Here is a 19,144-nt window from a genome sequence, read left to right as displayed (position 1 = left end):
ACTCTGGGGTTGCGGCGCTCATCTCACTTTATTGGCCGAGGGAGCCGGCGTACAGCTTCCGGGTCATGTGGCCAGCATGACTAAGCCGCTCCTGGAGAACCAGAGCAGCACAGGGAAATGCTGTTTACCTTCCCGCCGGTGCGGTACCTATTTATCTACTTGCACTTTGACGTGCTTTCGAACTGCTAGGTTGGCAGGAGCAGGGACCGAGCAATGGGAGCTCACCCCATCACGGGGATTCGAACCACCGACCTTCTGATCGGCAAGTCCTAGGCTCTGTGATTTAACCCACAGCGCCACCCGTGTCTTCCTTGCTAGTATTTAAATGTGAGATCTCTCTTTTTGGATGGAACGTGGTACAAACTTGTTTTAAAAACACAAAAAGGAAGGAAGGAATCATTATTCACAACCATGAGAACTGGTCAGACATGTCTGCTGCAGTCCCCCTACCTCTATGCAAGTAGACAGCCAGTGCAGTGTAGTGGTTAGAGCAGGGGTCGGCAATGTGCGGCCCTTGGGCCAGATGCGGCCCACAAAGACCATTTTACCAGCCCATGAGCCACCCCCCAACCAAGCCACATGCTCAGCAAGTCCCCCGCACGCTGTGCTAAACCAGTGCAGCGCAGGGACTCATGAGCAGCGCCAGAAATTGCGTCTGCACACGCGCAGATACCAGAAATTGCGTCTACGTATGTCCAGACGCCGAAAATCGCTTCTACGCAGGCATGATTTTCAGCAACTGGACATGCACAGAAGCAATTTCCGGTGTTGCAGACATGTGCAGATGCGATTTCTGGCATCACGCTGTGCCAGTCTGGCCCACGGACAATTTCTGTGGGAGTGATCCAGCCCATGGCCGGTAAACCTTGCTGACCCCTGGGTTAGAGTGTTGGACTAGGACCTAGGACATGAGGGTTCACTTGGCCGTGAAGCTCACTGTGTGACCTTGGGCCTGTCACTTCCTCTCAGCCAAACCTACCTCCCGAGGTTGTGATGGGGATTAAATGAGGAGGGGAACAACCGTGTATGCCACCTTGAACTCCTTGGAGAAAAAATGCAAACAGCAAATAAAGAAATCAAAGTCTGAAAGCTCTTCTTCTTCTTCTTCATTTATTGAATTTATATACCACCCTATACCCGGAGGTCTCAGGGCGGTTCGCAGAATAAAATCAAAAGATAAAGCCCCAAAATACATAATCAAAATAAAAACAATGGCCCAATACCCCACCCCCAAACCCCACATTTTAAAAGAGCAGAGGATGTAAATCAGATCAACCAAAGGCTTGGTTAAAAATGAAGGTTTTTGCCTGGAGCCTAAAGGTGTATAATGAAGGGTCCAGGCGAACTTCCCACAGATGGGGAGCCACTGCAGAGAAGGCCCTGTTCTCTTGTTGCCACCCCCTGGACCTCTTGAGGAGCAGGCACACGAAGGAGGGCCTCAGAAGATGATCTCAGGGTCCAGGTAGGTTCATATGGAAAGAGGTGGTCCTAGAAGTATTGTGGTCCTGAGCCATTTAAGGTTTCATAGGTCAAAACCAGCACAGCTGTATGCATGTAGGGACTCTCAGTTGGGAAGAGTTTCTACTGCTATCACCGCCACTACTGCTGCTACTCTGTCATCATCGATTATGCCCTACTTTTTTACAAAAGTACAGAGAATGACCTTATGTGTGCTATTTTACAGAGGACAGTCCTCCACTTGAAGGGCCGTCTGAAAAGTTGAAGGGCTGTCTGGTCCAACAGCTGATATATAGAAAGCCATGAGAAGGAAAAGGAGGAGCATTGAAGTTGCCCGAGAACAACTCCATAGCAGATAGCAGATTGATCCGGCAAACAGGTCACCTGATCACAGGCTTCCCCACTATAGTAAAATGTATTTGATGTCTATTTAAATTATAGCCATTCTTTCTAAATTTGCATCTAACAGGATGTGCAGATTTTCATGCAAAGTTGTGTCAGCTTTTGTCCTCTTTTGTGGTGAGGTATTTGCTGAAGAATTTCCTGTCACCCTTCTTGAAAGCATCAGATCCAAGTGAAGGAAAAAAACTAACCTTAAGTCCTTAAGTGAGATTTCTAGTTATTTTGGTGCCAAAATATTTGTGATTATGCTGGCTGCTTTTGTTCACCCACAGGAATTTATTTATTGTAATATCAGAATGAGGCAATATTCCTCGAAGCATTTTGTTTCCATAGCTTTGGCTTGCATACTTGAAAGGTGTGAAACAATGAGGTAAACTTGCTCCACTTCAGCTATTGTCACCAATTTATTTATTTTAGGACAAGTGTCCTCCTTCTTCTAACTCCTTAAATTTTATGCTTTCTGAATAGCTTCGTGCTGCTTTTCTTCCCTCATATTTAACTGAAAAATAAAAGTTTTGATAAAAACAGTTAAATAGGTCAATTTAAAACATTTAAAAAATACGAAGAAATGTTGATTACAACAGATGCCAACATTCTATATAAATGGATAGGCTTGTCTAAACCAAAATGTTTTGTAGTGTGAAGGACATTCTGCTATAACTGTGTTGACTTTGTGTAGCCAATTTTTGAATGTGTTTTCCTTGCACCATTCATCATCAGAACCACACAAATACCTTGTCTTCTTCTTCCCATCCCGCTGTGTCACTGTAATGTCCTTCAGCACAAAGGTCACTTATTTGTTTTGTTTAAAGAAGGTGTCTCTGAATGAATGCCCAGCAATTTATCTCCGTTCCCATACTCTCCCACTTTCTCTGATGCAAATAGGGAAGTCCCATTCCATAATAATAATTTTACTATTTATACCCCACCCATCTGACTGGGTTGCCCCAGCCACTCTGGGAGGCTTCCAACTATATAAAAATGTAACAAAACATTTTAAAAGGGCTTCTGATGGCTCAGGGGTCGGACAACTCCATATCCTCCAACATTTCTCCAATGAAAATAGGGACGTCCTAAGGAAAAGTGGGATATTCTGGTATCAAATCAGAAACTGGGACAACTTCTCTAAAACAGGGACTGTCCTTGGAAAACAGGGACATTTGGAGGGTCTGTCTTCCTCCTTGAACAATCTCAGCATCTCTTCTAACTCCTTTTTGCAGCATTTACCCTGGACTGGTTTCCATGGTTCCCCACTGCCTTTACTGACTAAGCCCCCACCTTGTATCCCCTGCACCTTCCTGTTCACACTTGATTTTGCAACATCAACTGCTTTTTGTGGTGTGCTTCTCCAGGCCACAGCCCAGTCCTGGATGCGGGTGGCGCTGTGGTCTAAACCACTGAGCCTCTTGGGCTTGCCAGTCAGAAGGCTGGAGGTTCGAATCCCCGTGATGGGGTGAGCTCCCATTGCTCTGTCTCAGCTCCTGCCAACCTAGCAGTTCGAAAGCACACCAGCACAAGTAGATAAATAGGTACCGCTGCGGTAGGAAGGTAAATGGTGTTTCTGTGTGCTCTGGTTTCCATCATGGTGTTCCGTTGCACCAGAAGCAGTTTAGTCCTGCTGGCCACATGACCCGGAAAGCTGTCTGTGGACAAACGCTCGCTTCCTTGGCCTGAAAGCGAGATGAGCTCCACAACCCGGTAGTTGCCTTTGACTGGACTTAACCGTCCAGGGTCTTTAACCTTTTTATACCTTTACCATAGCTACTGTTTTTAGAAGACCACAAAGGGTTCATGCTTTGGTCTCATTTGAGCACTGGGTCAGATCTTTATATTAAGAAATGGGTTAGCTGCTGTTTTTGTTCTCCAGTCCCTGCTATTTAGCATTAGGATGAGAAGTTCCTGAGCAAAGCTACAGATACAGCTGCTCCTGTAATAGCTTCTAAAACCTCCCTAGGCATTTTCCTAAAATGTTTCAAGTTGAGATCTTCAAAATCTGCTTCCTTAGTGTTTTGGATTTGATCTTGTGCAAATGAAAGCAGCCAACTTTGTATATCAATTGAATGAAGGGTTTCACAAGTGTTTCAATTGCTGAAATTGAGCCAGAGAACGCCAAGTTTCCCCAGTTGTGTCTTGGGGCAAGGAAGGTAACACAAAGCCGGGATGGCAGAATTTAGCTCTTCTTTATATAGCACTGCAGTTAAATCAGGCCCAAGGCTGCAGATGAAGAGAGTTGTCTTTCTGTCAGCTTTAAGTCTCTTCAGTATGCCTGAATGTTGTAAACTTGAAAACAAGATTAGCACTGATGTACACAAGAGCAACAAAAGGACTTTACAAGGATCTATACAGATAGAATCAAGTTCTTAGGGAAAGCTATTGAATAACATGTTAAGCTTAACTTGGGAATTATCTCTTGAAATTGCTTTTCCTTTTTCAGGTTGTAGGCGCTGGGAGCTGCTAACACACATTTAAGAGAAAGTGATCAGTATTGTCTTAGGTATTTGTTTGGGGGTATTTGGCTAAAGTAGCAAGCTTTTAATTGTGTTTACACTTAAATGATGGCAGGGAATGTTTCAAACCCATCAGAGGTAAGATGATATCCCATCTAGCTTTGAAGAGTTTAGCGTGCTGGAACACAAAGGGCTTTTGTAGCTCGCAAATTAAGAAACACGTTTTCAAACATTTGATTAAGCATCCAGGTTTGCATTTTCAATTTCATGTAAATATATCGTCTTTTCTAAAATAATATCAGCACCACTACCATCAATGAGTTATTTCGCCTAAAGTCCATAATAGCAAAACTAGCCTAAACAGACAGGTTTTGTTTAATTCCTTGGTAGGTTCTTATATATTTTAACAGAACATATGTGTGTTATTCTGTATGTGTGTTATTCCCAGAGTTAGTCCCAGAGTTTGACTTAGTGCAGCATGCAAATCAGTTCACCGTTCAGGATTTGTCCTTGGTACTCAGCCCCTGAGCTGATTTGTTGCTATATTTACATCCCCTTCTTTCTCAGAGTTTTAAGCCTAACAACAAACCTTTGAGGTAGTGTTGGTCCCTGTAAGATCATTTAGAACATCTAGGGAAATTCTGTTCATAGGTCTGTACCCTACAGAATGTCCGATGGCAGTGACCCCAAAAAGGGTACCGTATTTTTCGCTCTATAACACGCACCCGACCATAACACGCACGTAGTTTTTAGAGGAGGAAAATCCGTAGGCATGCCACCCGTAGGCATTTCCTCCATAACACGCACAGACATTTCCCCTTACTTTCTAGGAGGAAAAAAGTGAGTGTTATGGTGCAAAAAATACGGTATATTCTGCTGTTGCTTCTGTGCTATGGGATGCCCATCCTTTTAAATAAATCTCTGTTTGCCCAGTCTTTTCTTGACCAATAAGATCAGGCCCTGTCTTTATCTGTATGAATTGCCTAAAAAAAATTCTTTTTAAATGCTTTTATATTTCTGTTTTGGTGGGTTTATGTTATATTGTTTTAAGGATGTTGTTTGCTGTTTTATGTTGTATACTGCCTAGTTTTTTAAAAATATATTAAGATGTATTATTCTTATTCTTATTCTTTTCTTTCATAAAATCACACACAGACTTTCCTAAAAGAAAACTCTACAAGAGAGAAAAACTCCAATACTTACACAGATTAAAATGGCTCAGAAGGTAAGAAAACACTCACCTTTCCCCCCTCCACCTCTTTCCCCCCTTTTCTTCCCAATGTCTCAACAAATGAAACCGATTTGTTAAAAATGTCACTTGAAGAAAAGAGAGAGAGAGACATTGCACATACTTTTGTAAACCAAGAAAATCTTTAATAATACAATTTTTTAAAAAAAGAAGGTAAGAAAACAACAAACACAAACTTATCCAGCTAATTAACATAAACACTTACACTTAAATCTCAGTAGGCTGAGTAACGAAACAAAATGCTGTCAAAAGCCCAAATAGACGCTGACCTCTTATTCTTATTAATTAATTAAATTTATATACCACCCTTCATCAAAAGAGCACAAGGCAGTTCACAGAATAAAATACAAAATAAAACACAAGTAAATAATTAAACCAGAACAACAAAACAATAACCCCCCCTTCCCACATACACATTTAAAAGGCTGTAATCAGCCAAAGGCCTGGTTGGAGAGGAATGTTTTTGCCTGGTGCCTAAAAATATAAAATGGGGGAGAATGCTTGTGAGATGCAGCCTTGTGGAATGGGGGTCAAGGGTAACTGTTGGTTTCTTGGTCCTCACCACTAGGATCAGATGAAATCAATGTGTTCTACATGTACATATGCACTCTGAACTGAGACCACATAAGTCTGATCAGTGCTTTTTTTCTTAAAAAATGTTTAGGGGTACAGTAGTACCTCTGATTGCGAACGGGATCCATTCCGGATCCATTCCCTTTCCGGTACTTCCGGGTTGCGGCGGGATGTAACCTGAATGAATCTAACATGAAGCAAACATAACATGAGGTACGACTGTACTCTCATTTTCCTACTCATACCGAAATACTGCCCCTCAATGAGGCCAAACTTAGATTCACAAAATGTTTAGGGGTATGCATACCCCTGCGTCGTTGTCCCCCCAAAACCCCACTGTGTTTGATCCGCCATCAGGTTGTCAATGCAGCTGTTCCAGCCGCTCATGGCCTCAGAGGGCAATGCGGGGGATGCAGTCGCACAGATGACAATGAGGAGGAGATGAGGCCGCTTGCTCACTGCTGCTGCTGCTGGACCCGGATGCAAAAGCCTGGAGGGGGCGGTTGGCAGCTGCTTCTGTTTGCAGGGGAACCCGGGGGAGAAGGGGACGCGCGATCTGGATGTAGCGCAGGCGGCGGCGTAGGCAGATCTCGCCAGACTATATTTTGGGGGGGAAATGAACAAATTCCTATGCCCCACAAATAACCCAGAGATGCATTTTAAATAAAAGCACACATTCTACTCATGTAAAACATAGCTGTCAACTTTCAGATTTGAAAATAAGGGATCAGCAGCCTCAAAAATAAGGGATCAGCAGCCTCACCCGTCTACGGGATATCTAACTATCCGGGATAGCAGCAGGAAGCGGCGGGAAACGGTGCTGGAATAAGGGAATTTCCCGCAAAACAAGGAAAGGTTGACAGCTATGATGTAAAAACACCAGGCAGGCCCCACAAATAACCCAGAGGTGCATTTTAAATAAAAGGACACATTCTACTCATGTAAAAACACGCTGAATCCCAGACCGTCCACGGGCCGGATTGAGAAGGCGATTGGGCCGCATCCGGCCCCCAGGTCTTAGTTTGCCTACCCATGAACTAGAACATAAAACTCTACATCTGTTAAACTTAGTCTGTGTATAGATTCTTACTCTTAAATGCCCAGGTTACTCTGAACTACTAATCCAGATTATATTTCTATATATTTACAGACCACTTAATGCCAAAATAGATGTTGGCAGCAGTGCCAAAACAAAAAGGAATTCGGGAGCTTTATCAAATGCTTGTCTTAATCAAAGTAGACCAATTGAAAGTAATGGACATGAGTAACTTAGGTTCATTAATTCCAACAGGTCTACTCTGGGTAGGACTAGCACAGGATACAACCCAAAATTTCAAACCTGTGGAAAGGATTCTCTTTCTCCCTTCCTTCCACAAGTCCATATGTATATATGTCCAATAAATATACTGAACGTAGGAAATTGCTTTCACCAAGAAGGTGCAACTGTTTAAATTTGGTGTCCGTAATAATTTTGCCCATGCTCTGCTGAGAAAATGATGTTGCACTAAAAAGCGTTTGGGATCTTGCACCTGTCTGCTTTTCCTGCCGAGGTCGTAACACACATGTCTTTCCCCCTTTCTCTTGGTTTTTATAAATGCTATTAACTTTTAGAGGTGCATATACTATTAGGTGCATATACTACTTAACCCTATATAGCTGTGTGTAAACCTTTTCCCTCTCCCCCTCCACAATACCAGCTTGAAGCACCTGATGATGACCCATAAGCTTTTAGAACAAGGCCACATTTCTCCACACCGTCCAATTACCTCCATAAAGTGAGGAGTTATGTTTCCAGTGTAAATGCTGCGATGGAAGAGGAGCAGAAACAGAAAACAAATAATGCGACTTGGTGAACTGTTCGGGTTCCTTGGGATCTCTTGGCTGAAATGCCATTCTGAAAAATAAAACTGCTTTGAACATGCTTCTGAAGTTAAAAGAAAGACGCAATAAGGACAAAGAGCAGAGGTGGAAAGTTGTCATGGGAGACAAGGAAGGGGACGGTAATTTTTTTTAGACCTTAAGCTATGAAATGGGAATCTAATCTGTTTCTCAGCAGGCTTCTGGGTCTGAAATGTAATTTCTGTTACAGTAAAATTGCTTTTCTTACATGGTTTTTTTTTGTTTTAAAAAAACCTTCATTACCTATAATTAATTTTTCTAGTCACTCCCCCTCCCCCACATAAAAATGAAAATCCCCTTATTTTTTTCTGTGCAGGATAGGAGACAGGACGACCAATATAAGAGAATCCAGCATGAGTGGTTTCTATGAACTTATGACCATTGCTATGAACTTATGACACCCTTCTCTACAAAATCCCTCTCGATTTATATTTTCACAGGCCACTTCACAATAAATTCCCTGCCCTGGAGCTCAAAACCACCTCTCCATACATCATACATACATCACAGAAGGGGTGTAACCCAAGACCACCCCCCACAAACATCATATCTACATCACAGAAAAGGCGGTCTACAACAGAAATCTGAGTGCGTTATTTATCTCCTGTCTGGCAAATTACCTGTTAATGGTCACTTGACTGGATACCCTAGGGAGCCTGGCCCATAGCTGTCAACTTTCAGATTTGAAAATAAGGGATCAGCAGCCTCACCTGTCCCGGGGACAGTCTACGGGATATCTAACAATCTGGGATAGCAAAGGGAAGCAGCGGGAAACGGCACTGGAATAAGGGAATTTCCTGCAAAAAAGGGAAGGTTGACAGCTATGGCCTGACCAGACTTTTGTAATGACAAATACTTAGTTCCTGAGCCAGGTCACAGGCTCACCCTATTCATATACAGAAATACCCTTAAGACTGGATTTGTGAATGAAAAGACAATTGGGGAGGCTTTTCCATTTTCCTTCAACCTTGCAGAGAAATATTTGAGGTCAATTTGGGAGGGACAAAATGGTTTCAGGACTTTTTCTGTGGGGTTTCAGACATGTGGTTTATATATGCAGTTATGAACATTTATCATATATACAGTGGTACCTCGGGTTACATACGCTTCAGGTTACAGACTCCGCTAACCCAGAAATATTACCTCGGGTGAAGAACTTTGCTTCAGGATGAGAACAGAAATCGTGCTCCGGCGGCGCAGCGACAGCGGGAGGCCCCATTAGCTAAAGTGGTGCTTCAGGTTAAGAACAGTTTCAGGTTAAGAACAGACCTCCAGAACGAATTAAGTACTTAACCCGAGGTACCAATGTGTGTGTGTGTGTGTGTGTGTATATGACCTTGAATTTTTTTATTTCACTTGCTTTGGAGACTGCTAATGGGCCACATAACAGGCAAAGTAAGGCCTCTTCCATTCATCTTCTCTACAGCAGTGTGTAGAACCATTTCATTTTCCTGGCTGTTCCATCACTGACCTTAAACTAGGGACGGGGAACTGTGGCCCTCCAGATGGTGTTGGACTACATCTCTCTTTGTCCCTAAACCATTGACAATGCTGGCTGGAACTGATGGGAGTTTACTTTATACATTTATGGAATTTATATACCGCCCTATACCCGGAGGTCTCAGGGCGGTTCACAGAAAAGATCACAATATATAAAATCAAAATAAGAACAATAACCCAGTAACATGCCACCCCCCCAAAAAAAGAGCCACATTTTTAAAAGGGTAAAGGATGTCAATCAGGTCAACCAAAGGCCTGGTTGAAAAGGAACATTTCTGCCTGGCGCCTAAAGGTATATAATGAAGCTGCCAGGTGAACTTCCCTGGGGAGAGCATTCCACAGATGGGGAGCTACTGCAGAGAAGGCCCCGTTCTTGTGTTGCCACCCTCCAGACCTCTTGAGGGAAAGGCACATAAAGGAGAGCCTCAGAAGATGATCTGAGGGTCTGGGTAGGTTCAAGTTGAGTCTAATAACATCTGGAGGGCCACAGTGTTCTACATCACGGCAAGAGGACCTGATGCTAACTGCTCTCTGCCTACCTGGGATTCCCAGCAATTGGCATTCAGAGACATTTTGCCTCTGATAATGAAGTAACAACACAGCCATAATGACTAATAGCCATTGGCAGGCTTATGCCCCATGAATTTGCCTTATCCTTTTGTAGAGCCATCCAAGTTGGTAGTCATTGCTACTGAACTCTCTGAAGTACAGCAGTACCTCGGTTTGCGTGTTCAGACCCAGAAACCACCTCCCTAAATAAATTCACAGATGACTCAAATTTTGGTATTGGTTTTTGGCAGAATTTAGGTCACAACTTTATTGATTACAGAAAGTGACTGGTTGCATAGGCTCTGGTTTGACTAGCTCCCTGCACCCTTGCAAGTAGTGCTGACCCAGGGCACCAGCATAGGTCAGCCAAGGGTGAACACCTGGATAAGCGGAAAGCCGGGAACGGGCTAACTCCACCACCCAAATATCCCCCTGGACTCAGGCATGGGCACAACCCCCTCTTAGGGGTTGACCAAATCATCGAGTCCCTGGATTCCTTTAACAGAATACCCTTCACATAGGGATGGCGAGAGCGTTCTCCCATCCTATCACCTGAACCAGAGCCTATCCGCAACCTTACAAGTTGTGACGATTTGCTATGCAGCAGGCAAAACCCAAATGGCAACAGCCATACAGCCAAGTGGGGAAAATTCCTGCCATGCCCCTGTCCCAACGACAGACGACACATGATGGCATAGCAAGGTCAAGCGCAACCCCCCCTAAAAGTAGGGAGAAGTGGGCAGGTGTTCCGAATGCACACACTGAAAGAGGAAGATCTGGGTCACGTGCATGGGCATAAATAGGTTCTTCAAACTGTTTGGACTGCGTCCCATTGCCCAGATTGCACCCAGCTTCAAGGGACCTGCCAATCGGGTATTGTGGTTGACCAATTGTACCCACCCACAATATAGGGTGTCGGTTTTCCAGGTCTCACTGCAGTATGTGCCCTCTTTAAGGGAGGACCCAATTTTTGAACGTCTCCATTGACGAACTCCGCCATAAACCCAGTAGTAAATGATTTGGTTTTCGAGCAAGCCTTGGAAGTCAAACATGCCACGTGGCTTCTGCTGAGTGCAGGATCCTGGGGCCAAGCTGTTGGCTATTGAGTTTTTTGAACGTTTCAGAACTCAAACAGTGTTCCGGAACGGATTACGTTCGAAAACTGAGGTACCACTGTACTTTATTTTGTCCTGAATCTTCCAACATTCAGTTTCCTTGGATTTCCATGAGTTCCAGCATTGTAAAAGGGAGAAAAGCCCTGTGCATAATTTTATACACCTCTGTCACGTCCCCTCTTATTCACCTTTTCTCTTTTTGTTGTTGTTGTGGCTTCTTAAGAAAAAGAGAATGGTTGGGGAAACTTTGCGAGTACCTGGAATTAGCAAAATTGACGGATATACTAAGGAGAAAATCCAAAACTATGGTTATGAAGCAATGGGAGTTTTTAAATGATTATTTACAAAACCAGGGCTCGACTACAAAAATCTGGTTGTGTTTAGAATAATCTTGTGCGTAATACTGTATAAAAAATACAAAGTGAGACATTAAGGAAATCCAAAGGGAAAATAAGAAGAACAGAGGTTCTGATGAACGGATTATTCAAAACGCGTGAGGTAAATGGTGGAAGTCTTTCCCCCCCCCAAAAAAAACTCCAATTTATTTAAGGTAGATAAGGACAAGATGAAATTATACAATTATACAATACAAAGAAATATAGATGAGAAACGGCTATGTACTGTGAGTATTTATCTACTTTAAAAAATTTTCACATATGATCTTTTTCTTTTACTTCTTTATTCTTTCTTTGTTCTTTTCTTCTTTTTTCTGATATCTTATCTTTCATTTCACTGCTTTATTGTGAATAGCATTTTTTTTTTTTAAAAAAAAAGCAGCCCCAAATGTCACAACCTTTCCTCACGAGAGAGCTGCCCATCCCCTTGATCATTCTGCACTGGGTGCCCAGCAGTCCCCCTCAGCCTCAGAACATTCATGATCTGATGTCTTGAGTTTCAGACTTGTGATTTGCCCTCTATCTGGACGGAGCCACGAGCCCCACTCCCTCATGTTCCCAGTTAGTAATAGAAATGTTTCATGCAAAAGCTCCCGTTGAGAAGATCCTGGCCCTGACAGATAATCAATGGCTTCCAAGAGTAGGTCAAATCATTTCACGCCGGCACACAAAAGGCAGCTTAAGGCAGTGAGCGTGGGAGTTCTAAGGAGACAATTTTAACATGCTATTTTCTCAAGGCACAGGAGGGTATATAGACAGAGAGGATGATGAGGGGATGTATGTCTGCTCGCCAGTCAAATTCAAAGGATCAGATGCAGCCACCTAGAAAAGAAATTCTCTCCGTTTGCAGGCTTCGACAGCTGCCTTCCCCTACCCCAATATTGGCACTTCGTCTGTTTGGCACGGTGGACTATGTGTTGGACTAGGTGCCCAGGGTTCAAATCAGCCACAAAACTCACTAGGGTGACCTTGGGCCAGTCGCAGTCTCTCAGCCTAACCTACCTCAAAGGGTTGTTGTCAGGATAAACTTGAGCTCCTTGGAGGAGATATACATGCAATAAAAACAACTTAGAATTTTAGTTTTTCTCGCCATTGGCTATACCAGCCTTCCACCATTGAACTGCCCTAAGATCTACAGGTGAATGGCGGTATATAAATTAAATCAAGCATAGGCAAACTTGGCCCTCCAGATGTTTTGGGACTACAAGTCCCATCATCCCCGACCACTGGTGTTGTTAGCTAGGGATGATGGGAGTTGTCGTCCCAATACATCTGGAGGGCTGAGTTTGCCTATGCCTGAATTAAATGTATATATAACTGGTTCTCTGTAGAAGTTTTGGACTATAACAACATCAATCCCACAAGCCAAATGCTGGCCCTCTAGGTCACTTGACACTTTTCCCAGGGCATGCCCCTGAGCAGCCTCCTTGGGTGTTTTTGCCTTGCTGGAATGTGTCATTGAACTGTGATAATGGTCCCATCCACACAATAGATTTTAAACAGTCTCATACCACTTTAAACAGTCACAGTTTCTTCCTCAAAGAATGCTGGGAAATGTAGTTTGTTAAGGGTTCTCCTTATGCAGATCTGAAATCTATTTTTTACATCAGGCATAGGCAAATTTGGCCCTACAGATGTTTTTGGGACTACAATTCCCATCATCCCTAGCTAACAGGACCAGTGGTCAGGGATGATGGGAATTGTAGTCCCAAAACATCTGGAGGGCCGCGTTTGCCTAGTCCTGCTTTATATCTTCACACTGAGGGGAAAATACTCTTAAAAGAGGAGTGGGCTTCTTATATTACAGTAGATAAATCAGAGACATCTCACAATAAATATCAATAAAAGGAAATTTTATTAGTAAAATGATATTGATTTTGAATTTGTTTTAAATTTGTTTTTAATGTATTTTAAGTTGTTGCAGCCTACCCTGGGATCTTAGGATGAAGGACCAGTAATATTGAGAGAGAAAAGTTGTTGTTAGGCATTTATCAATTAAAAATTGAGTTGCCAATTAAACCTTTGAGCCTATGGCTGAATAAGATCTCCCCAGGATGTCATTCGCTTACAACAGAAACATGGTGTCCCCCAGGGCAATGGATTTTGTAAAAACACACACACACACACACACACACACACCACAAAGCCTAACTTAAACATATGGAAGAAACTTACGCAGCTTGTCAAACACACTTTTCTTCTTGCAGAGCCTGTAAGTTTGGCACCAGTTCCAGCTGTGCCCAGCAGGCTCTTCCACTTAGAACTATAGCTGAGGACACAAGAGGATCAGCCCATCTTCTGAGCCATCGAGGGAAAGGTTCAATGAGTATTGGAGGAGCTTTGTCAGGAGGCTCTGCTATGATCCGAAAATCACAACATGGGATTTTAGAAATAATGAAACACAACCCCTTAGAATGGGAGCAAGCGTTTCACTTGGGGGTTTTGACAATTTGCTGACTCACTAACGAAACAGAAGGATGGAGAAGTAAGATTAGCTGGGTAATCTTCCAAAGCTCTGGGCCAATTGTATCTTTTCCTCTCTTTCAAAACCACACACTGTTCTTTTATTCCATTGGCTGCCTGTATTCCTCAACTGCACATCATAGTTTAAGGGCTTAACAATCTTTGGGGCCTCCTGCTGCTGTCCCCCATCATCCTGATGAGTGGTCCTCACTTTGATGAACCAAAGCAGATGATCTCTCTTTTCGTTATCTGTAACTGCTTTCCTTTTTTCATGCCTGCAATAAAAAAAGTCACTGATGTATCTCCAACAACAGCCTGCCCCTCGTGGGAAGGATAGCAGCATGTGGGATTTCTGATGATGAGAAATATATTTATTGTGGGGTGTGTCCAATGCTGAGAAGGAACACACAAAACTAAATGGACTTTAGGTTTGTTAATGTCAGTGAGTCTACTCTGAGTATAACTAAAATTGGCTACAATCCTATTTATTAGGAATGCTTATATACACCTTATCCCTAGGCTTGCCGGAAAATTGACAATTATAAATAAAGTGGCATTTGATCTGCTGTAAACAACTACACAGACACTCAAGAATCAGATCCAGACAGACAATAGGAAGTGTTGCAGCTGCTTCTGCATTTCTCCCATCAAAACATTGCAATGAGTCCTATTCTTGATGGTGCACAACTGCTTCTGCCATTTCATGTCCATTGTACAGTATCCTCTAGGGGACACTGAGCCTCTTAGGCTTGCCGATCAAAAGGTCAGCAGTTCAAATCCCTGAAACAGACTAATAAAAAAAATAAAAAAAATAAATAAAATAAATATTATTTATACCCCAGCCACTCTGGGCAGCTTTCAACAAAGATTAAAATACAATAGTCTATTAAACATTAAAAACTTCCCTAAACAGGGCTGCCTTCTAAAAGTCAGATAGTTGTTTATTTCTTTGACATCTGATGTTCCACAGGGCGGGCGCCACTACCAAGAAGGCCCTCTGCCTGGTTCCCTGTAACTTTGCTTCTCGCAATGAGGGAACCGCCAGAAGGCCCTCGGTGCTGGACTTCAGTGTCCGTGCAGAACGATGGGGGTGGAGGTTCTCCTTCAGGTATACAGGACCAAGGCCGTTTAGGACTTTAAAGGTCAGCACCAGCACTCTGAATTGTGCTCAGAAAACTTCTGGGAGCCAATGTAGGTTTTTTAGGACCGGTGTTATGTGGTCTTGGTGGCCACTCTCAGTCACCAGTCCAGCTGCCGCATTCTGGATTAGTTGTAGTTTCCAGGTCACCTTCAAAGGTAGCCCCAGTCCAAGCGGGAGATAACCAGAGCATCCCAGAGATTACCAGAGTGAGCTCCCATTGCTCTGTCCCAGCTTCTGCCAACCTAGCAGTTTGAAAGCACGCCAGTGGAAGTGGATAAATAGGTACTGCTGTGGCGGGAAGGTAAATGGCGTTTTGTGCACTCTGGCTTCTGTCACGGTGTTCCGTTACACCAGAACCGGTTTAGTCATGCTGGCCACATGACCTGGAAAGCTGTCTGCAGACAAACGCCGGCTCCCGGAGCCTGAAAACGAGATGAGCGCCGCAACCCTATAGTTGCCTTTGACCGGACTTAACTGTCCATGGGTCCTTTACCTTTTTTTAAAACCACAGTATACTTTAACCTTTCAGAAGGAGCATAATTGAATTTTGAACTAATTTCCCAGCAGTGACAAAGATCTGAAGTCATTACTATGGCTGCCTGTGGATGGGAATCTTCCCAGTATTATTTTGTTTTGTGCTTGGATGTGAGGATTATGCAAAATTGCTTGCAAGCTAACTCGGTAGAGAGTTTAAAGGAAATGGTAAAGGGACCCCTGACCATTAGGTCCAGTCGTGGCCGACTCTGGGGTTGCGGCGCTCATCTCGCTTTATTGGCCGAGGGAGCCGGCGTACAGCTTCTGGGTCATGTGGCCAGCATGACTAAGCTGCTTCTGGCGAACCAGAGCAGCGCATGGAAATGCCATTTACCTTCCTGCCGGAGGGGTACCTATTTATCTACTTGCACTTTGACGTGCTTTTGAACTGCTAGGTTGGCAGGAGCAGGGACCGAGTAATGGGCGCTCACCCCGTCGCGGGGATTCGAACCTCTGACCTTCTGATCAGCAAGTCCTAGGCTCTGTGGTTTAACCCAAAGCGCCACCCGCGTCCCAGTAGAGAGTTTAGAGAGATACAAACAGTTGCTTGTGCAAACTTTGCTTTGGGCAGAAACATGGATTCTGGGGTGCCTTTTTGTTTCCTTGCCTGTTTCTTTTTGGCCTTATTTCTTTCAGAAAGCAACAAAATCCTCCCCCTCCACCCCCCCACCCCCAGATGTAAGCTTCTGTGTGCTGGTTTCCCTTACATCTGCCTCTCTTCTTGGTGTTAACTTGAGCTGGCAGCATAACAGACCATTTGAAAGCAATGCTAAGTGTGAAGCTGTCAGTGAGAAGTCACTGAGGAAGTGGCAATAGCTGTTATTGAGCTCCTTTGCAGAAATATCCTGAGTCCTGGAGCTTTGTTAACCCTTCCAAAGTCAATTACAAAGGGATGAAACCCAATTGTGGTGCAGCCAAACCTTAAGGTTCAAAGAGATTTTGCATCTGAAAAGCTTCAGTTTCCCCAGGGCCGAACTTTCTTACAAATCCTTCTGTCTTCTACATTCCTTCAAGCCCAAGATATTTGGCAGGAATAACCCAGGGATATATTTGCAGGGATACCACCATTTCCTGAGTTCCTTGCAGCCTTAGCTGTGACATGACTGGTATGAATTCAAAAAATGTCATTTTCACAGCATCTGCATTCTCTTGTTAATATTTTTTTTTTTGCCTGCCATTCAAGTGTTAAAGGCACTAGTCCTCTGGAACCAATAGCTAAAAAATTGAAAACGTAGCTCTGGTTCGTCCCGTGTTAAGTTTTCTCTTACCCCCACTTTGTATTTCTCTCTTCTACAGTCTTACTGTGCTGTGTTTGAGCTGAGTTGACCTGAAATCAGGATTTGACCTGATAAGTGAACAGTAATATTCATGGCACGCTCTGTAGAAGCCACTCCAGCAAAGTCAAATTGAAGAGACTCTCTCCATGTGATTCCTTTTTTCCATTGCATATAATATAACGAACACTGCAAAAAAATACATTTTTAAAAAGGAAAATAATGTACCAATAGTGAACTCCGTTCTCGGAGTGCCATTCTTATGTTGCCAAAATGCCACCAGCCAATGCGCGAGAGCAGGGTCTCCATATGTCCAGGGGAACCTTGAAGTTTGCAGAAATACAAAACATTTTTTAAAAAAAGCAATTCCAAGGTTTGTGTCTGATGTGCTGCTACATGAATGTTCCATTAGTGCAAGGATTTATGTTAAAAAGCAATGGAACATTCCCCTCTTTTCTTCCCTTGCCCTGTGTAACCCCTAAGTCTGTTTTAGGGATTCCCCCAACTGCCTGCATATTCCTCAACTGAGCTAGAGGGGAAAATGAAATGGAGTCTTCTGTAAGAGGTTTGGACTGAGGCAGGAAAAAGAGAGACAAATACATTTTAGATTATCCTTTTGACCAAGGTGCACTCTTGGGTTGAGGAGAGCTGTTATGATAATATGTTAATACTCTGAACGCACAAGCCCAGGTAAGAATGATCAGCTTCTGAAGTTCCCCGGGAGCGTATTAATTTTGCAGGGCACCTGTGAATGCCTTAAACTTTTTCCAGTTGTGGTTGGAAGTATTAAAACCTCATTTACAGATCACAGTGATTGATGCCGGCCCTAATGGGACAACTCACTGCAACAAATTAGGCACTTAGTGCCATGTAAACTGGCCTCTTTTTTTGCCATCATTACCTTCTCTCTTGTTAATTATTTTAAAGTTATTGTTTCATCTCTGTATAAGCCACGGACAGAAGTCATTAGTTCTTTGTGGAGGGTTTCTCTGTTCTTTCCTGTAATTTGTCATCGCATATGATGGAGTGCAATGCCTCCACCTGTAATTACCTTTTGTAATTACCATGCACATCTCCCTCCCTCCCTCCTTCCCTCCCTTTCTTTATTGTAATATTTGTGTGACAGACCAAAAAGCAATATATTTAATGGAGGGCTCTCATTTAGATCTTGTTATTGATATGGCAAGCTCTATAGTGACATGACAACACATACAGCCTTTAGCAAATTGATTCACTTCCTTATTATCAATTATTATTATTATTATTATTATTATTATTATTATTATTATTCTGCCCTATACTCGGAGGTCTCAGGGCAGTTTACAGAATAAAATCAAAATATAAAACCACAAATTACATAATCAAAATAAAAACAACCACCCAATGGAACCCCCCCCCCAAAACCCCACATTTTAAAACTTCTCTTTCACCCCCTATTGACCCACCTCTATTAAAAAGGCATTTTATTGGAGGTTATGCCGGGTGATACAAACACCGTCCCTCCATGATGTCTGATTTGTGGTAACTGTTTAACACATGCGAGGAAGCATGTGATTTTGAAATGAGGTGGTGAATATGCTTGTGTGAACTCATCCATAGTTGCACTGCAGGGATTGGCTTGCTTATTGCAAAAGCAGGCTTGATTTTAGAGAGTAAAAACCCGTAGCCTACATACCTTCTTCAGATATATTACCTAAGAACAGGGATCAGCAAGGCTTACCGGGCATGGGCCGGATCACTCCTGTGGAGATCTTCTGTGGGACGGACCAGCGCAGCGAGACGCCGGAAATCACATCTGCGCATGTCTGCAGCGCTGAAAATGGCTTCTGTGCATGCCCAGATGCCCAAAACCACGCCTGCACAGAAGCGATTTCCAGTGTCTGGGCATGCGCAGAAGTGATTTCCGGAGCCGCGTAAGAGAGTCCCCATGTGCGCTAGTTCAGCGCAGCGCGTGGAGACTGGCCGAGCGGGCAGCTTGGTTCAGGGGTGGCTCATTGGCCGGTTAAATGGCCTCCGTGGGCCACAGGTTGGGGACCCCTGCCTAAGAAGAGCCTGCTAGATCAGGCTAAGGACTCATCCAGTCCTGTTCTCACAGGGGCAACCAGATGTACCATGGGAAACTCTCAAGCAGAACCCAAGCACAAC

The 19,144-nt window shown here is 43.5% G+C and overlaps 1 protein-coding gene and 1 long non-coding RNA gene across 20 annotated transcripts in view; both read right to left on the bottom strand.

Moving 5' to 3' along the window:
• Window positions 1–19,144, bottom strand: part of LOC308458284 (cryptic protein-like) — a 44,866-nt gene that overhangs the window by 17,106 nt on the left and 8,616 nt on the right. For 4 of the 19 annotated variants that reach the window (XM_080973245.1, XM_080973247.1, XM_080973244.1 and 1 more), the window contains 2 exons: window positions 17,028–17,188; window positions 13,424–14,325 (listed from right to left, as the gene is read on the bottom strand). The exons of 9 other annotated variants lie outside the window; for them this stretch is intronic. In XM_080973245.1, the coding sequence (XP_080829371.1) occupies window positions 14,079–14,325; window positions 17,028–17,188 (408 nt within the window). In that variant the 3' untranslated portion in view covers window positions 13,424–14,078. Of the gene's footprint in view, window positions 1–13,423; window positions 14,326–14,782; window positions 14,841–16,993; window positions 17,189–17,227; window positions 17,323–19,144 lie in introns of those variants that run through there. 6 more of the 19 variants (XR_013977204.1, XR_013977207.1, XR_013977205.1 and 3 more) reach the window with 4 other exon arrangements.
• On the bottom strand, window positions 6,299–11,570 carry LOC308458469. Its single transcript, XR_013977449.1, has 3 exons — window positions 8,649–11,570; window positions 7,896–8,023; window positions 6,299–6,727 (listed from the first exon to the last, which is right to left on the bottom strand). It is a non-coding gene; the product is annotated as an uncharacterized lncRNA (long non-coding RNA).

Source organism: Podarcis pityusensis (genome assembly GCF_964106645.2).
Source record: "Podarcis pityusensis genome assembly, chromosome: 11".
NCBI classification, from domain to species: Eukaryota; Metazoa; Chordata; class Lepidosauria; order Squamata; family Lacertidae; genus Podarcis; species Podarcis pityusensis.
Note: the sequence above shows the minus strand (reverse complement) of the source record. Positions and strands in the feature narration are given on the sequence as shown.